Raw genomic sequence first — 13,807 nt, forward strand, 5'->3', positions numbered from 1 at the left:
AAGTGGTGGCCATATATTTATTCACCAAGAATAGATAACAATTTAGTAACAAGCTAGGTGACTGATGATATATTTATCCATATGGTTTGTTTCTTTTCTTATTCCAAATGATTACCCAAGTGCTGATGTAATATAATAATAGGCTTTTGGTTTGTGTCTGTAGCTAGACAAGCTAAAAATTAGCCATGCCAAAAAAGTTCGACATTTGACCGAAATGGTGGCCAAATTGCTAAATTTAAACGAGGCAGATTACACAAATCACTGTAGCAAATTCACTATAGTACAGGATACTGTAGTGTCCCTCCATTCCCATACTCCCCGCCGCCGCCGCCAAAACCCTAAAATCCGCACCCTCCAATGGCGGCGAGCAGCGCCGACCTCGCCGACGACGGCTTCCCGGCGCCGCGCCTCTTCTCGCAGGGCCTCTCCTACACCTATGACGACGTCATCTTCCTCCCGGGCTACATCGGCTTCCCAGCCGACGCCGTCGACCTCTCCACCCGCCTCTCCCGCCGCGTCCCCCTCTCCATCCCCTGCGTTGCCTCCCCCATGGACACCGTCTCCGAGGCCGCCATGGCCGCGGCCATGGCCTCGCTCGGCGCCGCCGCCGTCGTGCACTGCAACACCGAGCCCCACGCTCAGGCCTCCATCGTCCGCGCCGCCAAGTCCCGCCGCCTCCCGTTCGTGTCCTCCGTGCCCTTCTTCTCACCGTCCTCCGCCCCGACGCTCAACGATTTCGCTGGCAATGAATACGCCCTCGTCACCGAGCGCGGGGATTCGCTCTCCAGGCTTGTCGGCGTCGCTGTTGCGACCGATGCCGCCTCCCGCGAGGCCCCTGTCCCTGTCTCCGAGTACTTGCGCGCCGCCCCGCGCTCGGCTTCTGCCTCCTTCGATTTCGAGCAAGCGGCCTCTTTCCTCGCCGACGAGGGTTTGGACTACGCCCCTCTCGTATCCGAGGACGGTGAGGTCATCGACCTCATCACCGCCAAAGACGTGGAGCGTATCCGGAGCTATCCGAAGCTAGGCAAGCCGTCTCTCGGAGCGGATGGGAAGTTCGTAGTTGCCGCCTCCATTGGGACCCGTGAGGATGACAAGAGAAGGCTGGAGCAGCTAGTTAAGGCGGGGGCAAATGCCATCGTGATTGATAGCTCGCAAGGGAACTCCATCTACCAGCTTGATATGATCAAGCATGCAAAGAAGATGTATCCTGAGGTGGATTTGATCGGAGGCAATGTGGTGACAATTGCGCAAGCGCAGAATTTGGTCCAAGCTGGGGCAGATGGGTTGCGTGTTGGAATGGGCTCTGGCTCAATTTGTACTACCCAGGAGGTTTGTGCTGTAGGCAGAGGACAGGTATACAACCATTAACATTCTTACAAACTCTTACTTCCTCAGCAGTCTAATTCATTTGACGTTGCTCGTTAGTTTTCTTCATTTAGCTTGCTGTCAATTTAGATTGTTGCCTTGGATCCTCTACAATTGATAGGATCAACATGCACAAGCTTTGGTCACTCTCGGAGATGCTCTTACCTTATTTTTAGAGGGCTGAGACGAAAGTGGAAATAAATTCTTCTTTTGCTTGATATTGTAAAAATCTTAAAAATCGTTTCTATAATAATCATAATCATCTAATTCTAATTTGGTGATATCAGAGAATCTGTTACTTTTGCCTTTCTCAGCTAGGCAGGGGATATGAATTCCTTGTTTCGTATGATTAGAAGACACTGATGACTACTAGGTTTCTCCTGCTTAATATTGAGCATTTTGGCAAGTCGAGCTATAGTTTTGAAGCTTTTATGAAGTATTGGGATATTGAAAAGCACTGGACATTGGTATTAGGTGCGGTAGTCTTCCACTCATATCGTTGCAACTTGAGTACCATGTAGTAGTATATCAGAGTTTTAGATTTGCTGAGACCTGCTGTAGACCTGTAGTGCTTTGTTGTTTATTTTTCAGTAGTACTGTTTGACTTAGATGGAAATGCTGCTCCATATTTTCTCAAGTAGTCTTGGTAGCCTGAACATGCTAGATAGCTTCCTCAAACACACAAAACCTAGAGAGTAGCGTTGTATTTTTGGTAATCATGTTGTGGATGCAAATGGTTCTAGGGGTATGTCTGCATAAGATATATAGATATCAGAGGATTTCAAAACTGCTGCTGGTGTTTGATTCTTCTTTATATTTCGACGCAACAGGCTACTGCGGTGTATAAGGTTTCATCTTATGCCAAGGATCACAACGTACCAGTTATTGCCGACGGGGGAATTTCAAATTCTGGACATATTGTGAAAGCTCTGTCGCTGGGGGCGTCCACTGTTATGATGGGCAGCTTTTTAGCTGGCAGTCATGAAGCTCCTGGTACTTATGAGTACAAGGTATATATTGATATTTTTGTCCTTCTGGAACAGGGTTAAGTTCAGCTCTTGCTTTTCTTTCAATGTGTTTACCATAAACATAATGTTTGAACACCCTTTGGACTTTGGTGATGACTGTTAAAGTCCCTACAGCTCTATATAGACTCGATAGTTATTTAGCATGAAGACCACATGCCATGCACATGAAAATGTTCGTCGCATGTGACCACTGCAATGAAACAGTTCCTCAGTATAAACAACAAAAAACTCAGTCTAGTTAGATGGCACAAAAGCTAACAGGAGAGTGCAACAAAAGTTTGGTGTATAAGATGAGTGAGTGACACTTGGATGTATTGCTTCTAAATTTCTGTGTGGTGCATGGGTAACTTCACTGCTGGAGATATCTGTTATTTCACACTGCAAAGCATAAAGTAGAAATCCATTTGATAAACTATGAAAGGAAAACATCAATGGTATTTTTCCTTCTAGGCTTCAGATGATATTAGTATGAACCAATTGTCAGTGCATACTCATTGTGGATATAATTGTATTCTTTATCTTCTCACGCCAATTATAATCTGTGCTGATGAAGTAACCAACTAGCCATGTTAGCTTTGTTTGATTATTTTTGGGACGAAAGAAGTCTATTTTACTCCCCCGGACTATGTTGTTGGTCCGGATAACCCCCAACTATTAAACCGTCTATTTTACTCCCCCGAACTATCAATACCGGATCACTTTACTCTCTGAGCTGGTTCCAGAAGTGGTTTTGTTGATGTGGCTGCCACATCACCCGATTTTTTTGCCATGTGGCTACCACGTCATCTCTCTCTCTCTTTTCCTTTCTTCTTCCCACTTGAAGCAGAGAGGGGGGGGGGGGGGCAGTGGCTCGACTGGGCGGGCTCAGCAGTAGCACGCGGGAATGGCGCACGTACAATGAGCGGCATGACGGCATGGCATGACGGCATGGCGCGGTCGAGCGGCGTGTGCTGGGGGCGCAGAGGTGCTATCGGCGCCCATGCATGGCTTAGCAGCGTCAGGAGGGAAGAGCAGAGCGCGGGCGGCGCAAGCGAGCGGAGGAGCAGCGTCAGGAGGGACACACTCGTGACGTGCCCGCATGCGTGCCCTGTCCAACGCCTCCTCTGCTTCCGCTCAGCCCTGACGTCGACCGACACCACCTCCGACCGCACGTGGAACACCACAACAGAGCACAACGTAGAGAGCCACCGTCGAAGGGAGAAGCGCCGCCTGAGCAAATATGTCGTGCCCAAGTCTAAATCCACCCATCTCGAGCCCCGAGGACCCAGGAGGGAGGTCAATTGAGTCCTGCCCGAGCTCAACCCACATGCATTTCGTCGAATCGTCTGTCGATTTGAGCTCTCACTGACATCTTCTCCAACTCCGGCTACCTCCGCCCCTCACCGTCGAGCCATCGCATCGCTACTTGCCCGAGCCAACCGAGCCCGCAGTAAGCTTCGCGGGGTTGCTCTTCCTCTTCTGTGTGTATCCTTTTGGCTCTGGCCTGACGCCAGCACGCTTCTCTGCGTGCACAGCATGCCGTTGCCCCACCTTTTCCGCCGCCGGCCCTCTCTGGCTGGGGCCGCCTGGCCTGAACCCCGTTGTCGGCTCGAACCCGGACTGATCGGGCCCCTTGTGCACCGCTCGTCGCCGCCCGGTCGAGCCCCCCTTCTCTCTGCGCCGTTGCTCCTTCGCGTCGTCCCGACAACTTGAGACCGCATCGCCCACGCGTGTCGCCTTTGGCCCTTGCTCCGCTCGCTTGCGCCGCCCGTGCTCTGCTCTTCCCTACCCGGTCCGTGCTGTTGAGCCTGCCCAGTTGAGCTGCTACCCCCCCCCCCCCCCCCCCCCTCGACTTCAGGTGGGAAGAAGAAAGGAAAAAAGAGAGAGATCTAACGTGGCAGCCACGTCAACAAAACCACTTCTGAAACCAGCTCAAGGGGTAAAGTGATCCTGTATTGATAGTTCGGGGGAGTAAAATGGACAGTTTAATAGTTTATTGAGTTATCCGGACCAACGACATAGTTCGGGGAAGTAAAATGGACTTATTCCTTTTTGGAACTGTTGCAACTAGCAGCATGGCTAGCTGCCTAGACCAATGTGTCTGACTATTTTGAGGTCACAAATGGTATATAAACAACTCAAGTGTAGATAACCAAATTCAGTCTCCAGTGATGCTTTTGGATGAAGCTACACTTCATCACTCATTCACTCCACTGTTGGAAGGTTCGGTTCATTTGGCCTGAGCCAGGAGTGGTGCAAAACAGTGGTAAAAATGGCTAAAAAGCTGTCTTCCTGTTGCTATTGTTATCCTACATTGGTTTGGCAATGTGATGCATGTGGTTGCTAAGACCATGGACTTCATCCCTCAAAAGATATTAACATCAGTTAGAACTCATTTGCATTTTTCTGTGTCAATTGTAGTTACTTAAATTGTTAACTAATGCTGATCAGCTATAATATGTTACTGTGCTATTCTATTTCTGACACGTGCAATTTCACTTGCTCTTTTGTAAACATGTGAAATTATAACTCTTGAAATGTTCTTTTAGGATGGCTGTCGAGTAAAAAAATACAGAGGCATGGGCTCTCTTGAAGCCATGACAAAGGGGAGTGATGCAAGGTACCTTGGTGATACTCTCAAGCTCAAAGTTGCGCAGGGAGTTGTTGGAGCAGTAGCTGACAAAGGTTCTGTGCTGAGATTCATTCCTTATACAATGCAAGCAGTTAAGCAAGGATTCCAAGATCTGGGTGCATCCTCGCTGCAGTCGGCTCATGATCTTTTGCGATCAGAGACTCTTAGATTAGAGGTATTTTCATGGTGCACAACAGTTAGGCTAGCTTCTATCATCTTTTAGATTTTAATATCAATCATCTAAGATTGGAGAAATTGCATCTTATTCGTTAACACTAAAGACTGTTTGAACAACTAAAGTGAATCTCTGTTACTACTTTGTTTGATTTTGGAACAGGCGCCAAATTTCAGTAGATTGTTTAATAGTCATTATCCCATATGAATTGTAGAAAGGTCAAAATGCAGGGAGCAATTTGGAGATTGGGGTGAACAGGAAGAAAGAGTATGAACTATAGCTGATGGAAACAGAGGGAGGGTTTATTTAGTTCCAGAAAGCACACTGACTAATTTAACTTTTTCCCTAAATTCTTATTTCGTAGTTTTATATCCATCTGAAGACTAACCGAAAGTTGTGCATCTGTCCAAAAGTTTGCGAAATGAAACCAGCATTTGCACTCTTATATCCCAATTCTGAAAGATACTCAAATTCCTATAACAAAGCTGATTTGATCTTTATTGATCGCCCTTACCAGGTGAGGACTGGCGCCGCCCAGGTTGAAGGAGGAATCCATGGGCTAGTCTCGTACGAGAAGAAGGCATTCTAGTTCCATGATCAATCAAGGAAGGACCGGGGCAGAGTGGTTAGCTGCATGATACTATGGAAGGTGAAGACAGATGTTTATTATGCCACCTAGCAATTTTCAAGCTCAGCAGCTTGCCAGCTAATGCTCTCGAGTTGCAGTTTGCAAGCTGGGCAGCTAGTGTACCATCTATCTAGCGTAATAATGCTTTAGCATTGAATGGTCGTATGAACCGTTAACACCCCCACAAAATTTTGTTAAGAGGAAGACTCATATTTCCATGATCGAATCTTCTGATCGATGTACTCTTGTCGCACTGTCAAATTATCATCCTGTTGTAGCAAATAATAGAGGCTCCTTTTCATGATAAAAAGTTTAGCTTGTACTTTCAGCTACTTCGTCGCAGCCATTAGTTCCACCTTTTTGTTTCCCTGCTCGGGGACCCAATCCAGCTGCATCAGCCAGCCAGGCCCGTTTTCTGAGCTGACATGGGGACGCACGGGTGCAGTGGGTGTTGGTAATTAGTCTTGTCATTCTCCTAAGCTACAGCTACCCCTGTTGATACCTAGGCATTGCTTGCATTACTGGTCATGCATCGCTATCCACTCTAAATAGCCGTCATGATTAGACGTCCAATCATTCTTTCTTAGATTATGTTTGGCAAAGTATGATTTGGAGTTTATAAGATAAAATAAAGTAATTTATATTTATATTTTTATTCAAAATAAGAACAAAGACATTTAAATCAAAGATTTTTAATTTATCCATAGTTTTCAGTCTAAGAATTTTTAAAGATAGAGATAATCAGTTTCAAAAATTCTTGAAACTCTAGCAGACCCTTAAACATCGCTGCAATAGGAGTTACACGACCATAGTTTTTGGCCAGGTCCTCAAGCCCCTACGCCGCACAGGCATAATCTTATCCCGCTGTGAGTGGACCCGGCGTTCCGTTACACCAGCCTGCAACGTGGGCCCACGTCCATCTCCCAGCGGCGGAACCACTGCAGGCCGGGCCCGCCTCCGGTTACGCTGGCCTGGACCCAAGTCGCCAAGAAAGAGCCCAGCCAAACCGAGAGTAACAACGTCCAGAAACTTCCCTAAAACCATTAAAAAGGAAAGAAAGAAACTTCTCGCAAAAAAAAATTCCAGAAACGAGCGAACAAGGCCTCCCTCCCACCCGTCCGATTACAGTATCCACGGTTCAGATCAACCGCAAGCAACCCCACCGCCACCACACGTCTCCTCGCCACCCTCTGCACCTGGGCTCCGCACCATCCCCCACCTCCTCTGACGACCGGGTCCCACTGCAGTCGCACGCCTGTCCACCCACCGGGCGCCGTGATCACACCCCTCCAACCCCAATGCCAACAGCATAAAACACCATTTCAAATCCTGTCCTCATCCAAAGCACAAGCCAGCAGGTCCAGCACACGCAGCAGGCAGCACCGGACCCGTGCGCTGCCCCCGCCCCTCGGCCTCCGATCCCAGCAACTCCGGCGAATCGGCGACCGCTCCAGCGAGGCAGCGTCAGCCATGAGGGAGATCCTGCACATCCAGGGCGGGCAGTGCGGGAACCAGATCGGGGCTAAGTTCTGGGAGGTGATCTGCGACGAGCACGGCATCGACGCCACGGGCCGGTACGCGGGGGACTCCGACCTCCAGCTCGAGCGCATCAACGTCTACTACAACGAGGCCAGCGGGGGGCGGTTCGTGCCGCGCGCCGTGCTCATGGACCTCGAGCCTGGGACCATGGACTCCGTGCGCTCGGGCCCCTTCGGCCAGATCTTCCGCCCCGACAACTTCGTCTTCGGCCAGTCCGGCGCCGGGAACAATTGGGCCAAGGGGCACTACACCGAGGGCGCAGAGCTCATCGACTCCATCCTCGACGTCGTCCGCAAGGAAGCCGAGAACTGCGACTGTCTCCAGGGTATTCCACCTCATCCCATCTCTCGCGCGTTATCGTTTTGTTGGATTTTCTGTAGGGATTAAGTAGTTAGGGTTAAATCTGTGAACGATCGCACATGGGGGAGTTAGATCTAGTCCAGATCTGAGGTTGTGGGGATGGGAATGCGATTAAAATCGGCCTCGATTTTGCATTTCATCGAGGTGCGTTTTTTCTTTGCATCCTTGGTCATATGTAGTACTTTTTGTCCTCAGTATTGATGTGCTGATCAGACGATCTCATAAAATCGCAAAGTAATGTTCTGTTATTGTAAAGCCTCTAGGCAGGTCATTGTAGCGGTTCATGAATTGAAATTAACTGTTGGTTGTCGTGGATCAGGATTGAGGATTGGTCATTTCTGTTACTCAATAAGCCTAGCATGTTGAATTGAGGATTGGTCATTTCTGTTACTCAATAAGCGTTTGTACAGTCTGGCTCAGATAATTTGAACGGAAAATCATAGCTATATAAGTTATTTGTGCTTTTATATGGTCTATTTGCAATTATATTGGCACTTCTACAATGGAAATTCATGGGGGTGTGCTAGTCAAAATGTTAAGCTCCATGAGACGTTCATGTCGATGCATATTGTGGTTGAACCCTTCTAGCTTTTCTGGTCTAAGTAGCTGGACTGACATCAACGGTCCGTCGGATGTATATTTTAGTACTGTAACCAGAGTGTTGGATGTGTTAGCGTGGAGTTCCACTCTGGCACTCTGCAACTGTTACTGACCTGTTTTATATTAAAAATTTAAATTAAATATTGTGTCATAGCTGGACTGGATTCCTTGGCCAACACCGGACAAAATGGTTTCCTTATCTTCATTGTGAATAAAGAAGTGCTTAACTCGATATCTTTTGTTATCCATATGATTGTTGTTTGTTATGCTACAAAATATGGTGTGCCCAAGTGAAATATTTTGGTAGCATGTCAAGATGGGTTCATGGGCTACCAAAGCATGGTGGCAAAATGTTGTTGAAGTTGTCTTGATTTAAGTATCACTCAACTGTTTTAACATGATTGGTGATTGCTCACAAACTCTCGTCTCATATAATGTATCGTGATTCTGACGTACTTGTAGCTCTTTGAGACCTTAAAGTGCTGCTGCATCTTTTGAACTTCTTTACTCCAAGGCTGCCTTTTACATTCACATGCTGGAATGCTGTTTGTAATTGTGGATACTAGAATGACTAATTTGCTTTACGTACAGGATTCCAAGTTTGCCATTCTTTGGGAGGAGGCACTGGATCTGGCATGGGCACCCTTCTTATTTCTAAGATTAGGGAGGAGTATCCTGATAGAATGATGCTGACCTTCTCTGTCTTCCCATCACCAAAGGTTTCAGATACTGTTGTGGAGCCGTACAATGCTACACTCTCGGTTCACCAACTTGTTGAGAATGCTGATGAATGTATGGTGCTTGACAATGAAGCTCTGTATGACATATGCTTCCGCACACTAAAGCTCGCCACCCCTACATGTAAGTTAATCCTCACTAATTCTTTACTTATCCTTAGAAATAGCCACTGATTAGCTCCGTACTAACAATGCAGTTGGTGACCTGAACCACCTTATCTCTGCTACCATGAGTGGTGTCACATGCTGCCTGAGGTTCCCTGGTCAGCTCAACTCCGACCTGCGCAAGCTTGCCGTGAACCTCATCCCGTTCCCTCGTCTCCACTTCTTCATGGTTGGCTTTGCGCCGCTGACCTCACGTGGATCACAGCAGTACCGTGCCCTCACTGTCCCGGAGCTGACTCAGCAGATGTGGGATGCCAAGAACATGATGTGCGCTGCTGACCCCCGCCATGGCCGCTACCTCACAGCTTCAGCCATGTTCCGTGGGAAGATGAGCACGAAGGAAGTGGACGAGCAGATGCTCAACGTCCAGAACAAGAACTCCTCGTACTTTGTCGAGTGGATCCCCAACAACGTCAAGTCCAGCGTGTGTGACATCCCACCCAGGGGGCTGAAGATGGCGGGGACCTTCGTCGGGAACTCCACCTCCATCCAGGAGATGTTCCGCAGGGTCAGCGAGCAGTTCACGGCCATGTTCAGGCGGAAGGCTTTCTTGCACTGGTACACCGGTGAGGGAATGGACGAGATGGAGTTCACCGAGGCCGAGAGCAACATGAACGACCTGGTCGCAGAGTACCAGCAGTACCAGGACGCCACTGCCGACGAAGAGTACGACGAGGAAGAGGAAGAGGAGGCCGTGGCCGAATAGCGATGAGTTCCCCCGTTCCCTTTCCAAGGCCGCCCAGGGTGTGTACCTGTGAATGAGTTTGTGTTGCTGTGCTTTCCGTGGCTTGCCTGATGGATGGGTTCCATTGCCATTGTTGAGGCTGCCGTCTGTGATTCGTCTGCGATCGCTGTAATGTGCTATGTAGTAGGTCGACGTCCGTTTTTTGTTTCGCATCCTTGGTCAAGTAGCATATGGCTTTGCACTGTGAGTGCTCTCCTGGAGCTGATCACCTGTAAGTTCTGACGAGTATTGGTAGTTATTTTTCATCTTTTTTGTGAAGCCTGTGCCAGCGCCCTCGATCATGTTCCTGCGTGTGCCCGGCTCAAGAGTGCCCACCATTCCACCAGGAGTCGGCTCTTGCCATTGCCTCTGTGCTGCGTTGTAGTTGCAGCATTGCAGATGCCCGTGAACCTCCATGGATCGTTCCATGCAGGACTGTAGGCTGATCGGCTGTCTGCGCTGCAGCGCAAACCCTGGTAGGTGCTCTTGTTGCATCCTGACGAACCTGAACAGGTCAGACCAGATCGGATCTGCCTGTGCAGCGGCCGGTCAAGCGCACATGCGGCGTACCCATCAAACAGCTTTTGAGAGGCTTGGAGTAGCTCATGATGGCCCAATTTGAGCCTAGGAATCGTTCCGAGAAAAGATTTTCTGCCTGCTCATGTGATGCACCACGTGTGCCGCACATGCAGCTTGTCAGTAGCATTGCAGCTCGAAAAAATCAAGCGAATCGTATCATCGTATGATCCGTGGCTGTCTTCGAGAACACAGGAATTTCGTATGAATACTCTATCTATCTATATATATATATATATATATCCTTTATCGAATTCTTTGAAAATCCTCCGTTTCAAACAATATCGTAAATATTTAAGGCCAGACTTAGGGCCAATTTGGTGATGTTACATCAGCTTTGCCCAAACAAAACAGATGTGTTTTGTTTTGTTTGCTACAGCTCGCTGTGCCCATCTCACAAATTCACAGCACGGTACAGACCATTGCCAAGCTGGCATGCGGGCCCACCCCACCGAAGCGCCCCCCTATTTGAGAGAGCGAGAGTCCTTGGCGGATCGCCAATTATAGAGGCACCCCTGCAAAAATCCGTTATTTCCAAACCCGCACAGCTCGCTACTGGGGATTCCCGGGGGCAGACGGGGAGAGGGGAGGAGGCGGAAACATTTTTGCCAGATAACCCTCCTTTTTCCCCTCTTATTCCGTCCCCGCCCCTCGCGTCATCCGCTCGTCTCATCTTCCCTTCTCTCTCGCCGCCTGGGGAGGAGGGCTCCGCCTCCCGGGAAGAGGCCGCCATTGGCTCACTGGTGAGTTACCCGGACTCATTTCGCTACCCCCTCTCAACCGTATCTGGTCTCTTGCCGTTCCGTGCGCTGCCTTGGTACTCCTTGTTGGCTGCATTGGTTCTTGGCACAAGTTGTTTTGTTCCTTAGATGTATGGTATTAGGGAGAATTCGGGATCTCTCAAGGATTGATCAGTAGTGATTGGAAGGTTGAATACTTATTGAGATGAGAAGGTTGGATCTAGCTTGAGATTGTTGTGCCTGCATTTGTTAGGCCGGTGTGACTCTGCTCAGATTTGTGTCAACACGGTAGACACTCATGTGACACTGCAGTGTTGGTTGCCGAATCCGTGTGAGCAATCACAGTGGACAAATAGTAGGGAGATAAAGATTGCCTGCTGTGTGCTGTAGTCACATGTTGATGATTGCTCAGGCAGAGAAACGTTGTCGTGGGAAGGGGGAAAAGGTGGTAATTATGACATCCTCTTTGGTGTTTAGGCCTGATGCTTACTAGTGTTTGGCACGGCTCTCCGTTGCCATTCAGAACTGGTTTCGGTAATCACCTGCTTCGTTGTCGTAAGAGTTGCCTTTGAACCGTAGGAGATTGTAGTTTTCTGAACCTGTGTTTGTTTCTTGGTTGTTCTGTTCGGTATGTAATGTGTAATTCTATGGTGCAGCTCTGACGGGAAAGATGGTTGTCCAGGAGTTCACTGTTGATCTGAACAAGCCTCTTGTTTTCCAGGTATCATTTTCCTCTTGATTGCTTCTTTGTAATGATTTTGGGTGGCATTTTTCTTGGAAATTTTAGCTTTGCTAACTTGCTAAGTAACTCATGAAATTGCCATGAGCACTATACAATTATTGTTGCTTTTGAACTTGTTTAGTACAATTCTGAGTTTCTGACAACCAGCTGAAATATTGAATTGTGATCTCATTCGTTTTTGGCAATAGTTGTGGTAAACATTATTCTGCTGTGACTTATGAAAGAATCTGATGTAGTTGTAAACTTCTGAGTTTCTGACTACAATTGGTCCAGGTTCTTCACAGCTAAATTAACCTTCTGGTTGTGTTCTTTATTTGTTGTGGATGAAGGTTGGTCATCTCGAGGAACGTTATCAGGAATGGGTTCACCAACCTATCGTGAGCAAGGAGGGTCCACGCTTTTTTGGAAATGACATCTTGGAGGTAATGCATTCCATCATATTGATATATTGAAGATTTTTGAAACTGAACTGTATTAACAAACATTTTCAATGTTCAGTTCTTGACACGCACAAAGTGGTGGGCTGTGCCAACCATATGGCTGCCTATTGTTTGCCGGTTGTTCGTGAAGTGTATTCTGATGGGTCGTACCATTCAGGAAGTAGCTCTAATGGCTCTATTTGGAGTATTCATTTGGACATTTGTTGAATATACATTGCACCGCTTCCTATTCCACATTGATACCAAAACCTATTGGTAAGACATGTCAACCTTGAAGTTGGAAATGTCTCGTTAGGTCTTTTTTCTTTTGCTCATGAAATGGTTATTGATACAATGTTGCAGGTCAAACACCGCACATTACCTTCTTCACGGATGCCACCATAAGCACCCCATGGACTCTCTCAGGCTTGTATTTCCTCCTGCTGCAGCAGCAATTTTGTGTGTCCCGGTATAGTGTCAAACCTGTCATACATGCATCAGAATTGCTAACATTGAGCTTAAAATTGGATCTTACGAGCATAGAACTTCCATGGACGATTTATTTATAGTGATTATTTGTTTTCCTTTTTAGTTCTGGAACCTGGTCGCGTTCTTCTCAACTCCATCCACCACTCCCGCAATATTTGGTGGTGGCCTGTTAGGATATGTGATGTATGACTGCACTCACTACTATCTGCACCATGGACAACCATTCAAATACCCAGCGAAACAACTCAAGGTGATGACTTAAAGTTATGAATCAGCTAGCTGTTCCATGCAGATGCCCATGGTTTTGATTCCTCGCAACTTTGCCTGTTATGCAGCGGTATCACCTCAACCACCACTTCAGAATCCAAGACAAGGGCTTTGGCATCACCTCATCATTCTGGGATGCTGTTTTTGGGACATTGCCTCCATCGACAACCAGGAAGAACTGACGCACATAACACAATCTTTGAATGAAAACTTTTAGTGGATTTGTAATATATCGAGGTTAGGCGCTATGCTGGTTTTGTCCATTCCGTTCGAGTCCCTGCGGTGTACTGATGTCTATTCTGATGTGAAGATATTTCGTTGCCTTGGCATTCTATGTCCAGCCAATGAGTTATTCGTGATGCTGTGATTCTCAAATTAGAGCATCCGATACTTGCAGATGCCAGATTCCCTTGCTTTTCTCTGGGTGCCCACTACGAGTTGTCTGACAGCAAGATGTGATGAAATCGTAAGAGAAATAATATAGAAGCATTACAGCTGGGAGAAGTGGGGATATCAGATGGATATTCTAGGTGTCTACCTAGTCTACGGAATACTGACTTAGAAGAGTGCACAAATCTGTACATGTGAGAGAAGGTAAGAGCAGCATAATAGGCAGTCTCTAATAAAAAAACATAATCATTT

At 47.5% G+C, this 13,807-nt stretch overlaps 3 protein-coding genes across 4 annotated transcripts; all 3 read left to right on the forward strand.

Moving 5' to 3' along the window:
- Positions 1 to 286: 286 nt before the first annotated feature.
- On the forward strand, positions 287 to 6,043 carry LOC133913448 (inosine-5'-monophosphate dehydrogenase-like). Its single transcript, XM_062356612.1, has 4 exons — positions 287 to 1,353; positions 2,196 to 2,375; positions 4,922 to 5,179; positions 5,697 to 6,043. The coding sequence occupies exons 1-4, from the start codon at positions 358 to 360 to the stop codon at positions 5,766 to 5,768; spliced, it is 1,506 nt and encodes a 501-aa protein (XP_062212596.1). The 5' UTR covers positions 287 to 357; the 3' UTR covers positions 5,769 to 6,043.
- A 1,068-nt stretch (positions 6,044 to 7,111) lies between these two features.
- Positions 7,112 to 10,211, forward strand: LOC133913450 (tubulin beta-7 chain). Its single transcript, XM_062356613.1, has 3 exons — positions 7,112 to 7,671; positions 8,898 to 9,167; positions 9,241 to 10,211. Exons 1-3 carry the CDS (start codon positions 7,278 to 7,280, stop codon positions 9,912 to 9,914), a joined length of 1,338 nt encoding a protein of 445 aa, XP_062212597.1. The 5' UTR covers positions 7,112 to 7,277; the 3' UTR covers positions 9,915 to 10,211.
- A 785-nt stretch (positions 10,212 to 10,996) lies between these two features.
- Positions 10,997 to 13,729, forward strand: LOC133913454 (dihydroceramide fatty acyl 2-hydroxylase FAH1-like). Of its 2 annotated transcripts, XR_009909036.1 has the most exons (8): positions 10,997 to 11,251; positions 11,905 to 11,969; positions 12,320 to 12,412; positions 12,489 to 12,685; positions 12,773 to 12,878; positions 13,002 to 13,148; positions 13,234 to 13,402; positions 13,563 to 13,729. XR_009909036.1 is itself a non-coding variant. In XM_062356619.1 (7 exons), the coding sequence occupies exons 2-7, from the start codon at positions 11,919 to 11,921 to the stop codon at positions 13,345 to 13,347; spliced, it is 708 nt and encodes a 235-aa protein (XP_062212603.1). In that variant the 5' UTR covers positions 10,998 to 11,251; positions 11,905 to 11,918; the 3' UTR covers positions 13,348 to 13,555. The 2 variants fall into 2 exon arrangements, 1 of the variants encoding a protein (XP_062212603.1); XM_062356619.1 differs by lacking the exon at positions 13,563 to 13,729 and having other exon boundaries at positions 10,998 to 11,251; positions 13,234 to 13,555.
- The last annotated feature ends 78 nt before the right edge of the window (positions 13,730 to 13,807 follow it).

Source organism: Phragmites australis, chromosome 3 (genome assembly GCF_958298935.1).
Source record: "Phragmites australis chromosome 3, lpPhrAust1.1, whole genome shotgun sequence".
NCBI classification, from domain to species: Eukaryota; Viridiplantae; Streptophyta; class Magnoliopsida; order Poales; family Poaceae; genus Phragmites; species Phragmites australis.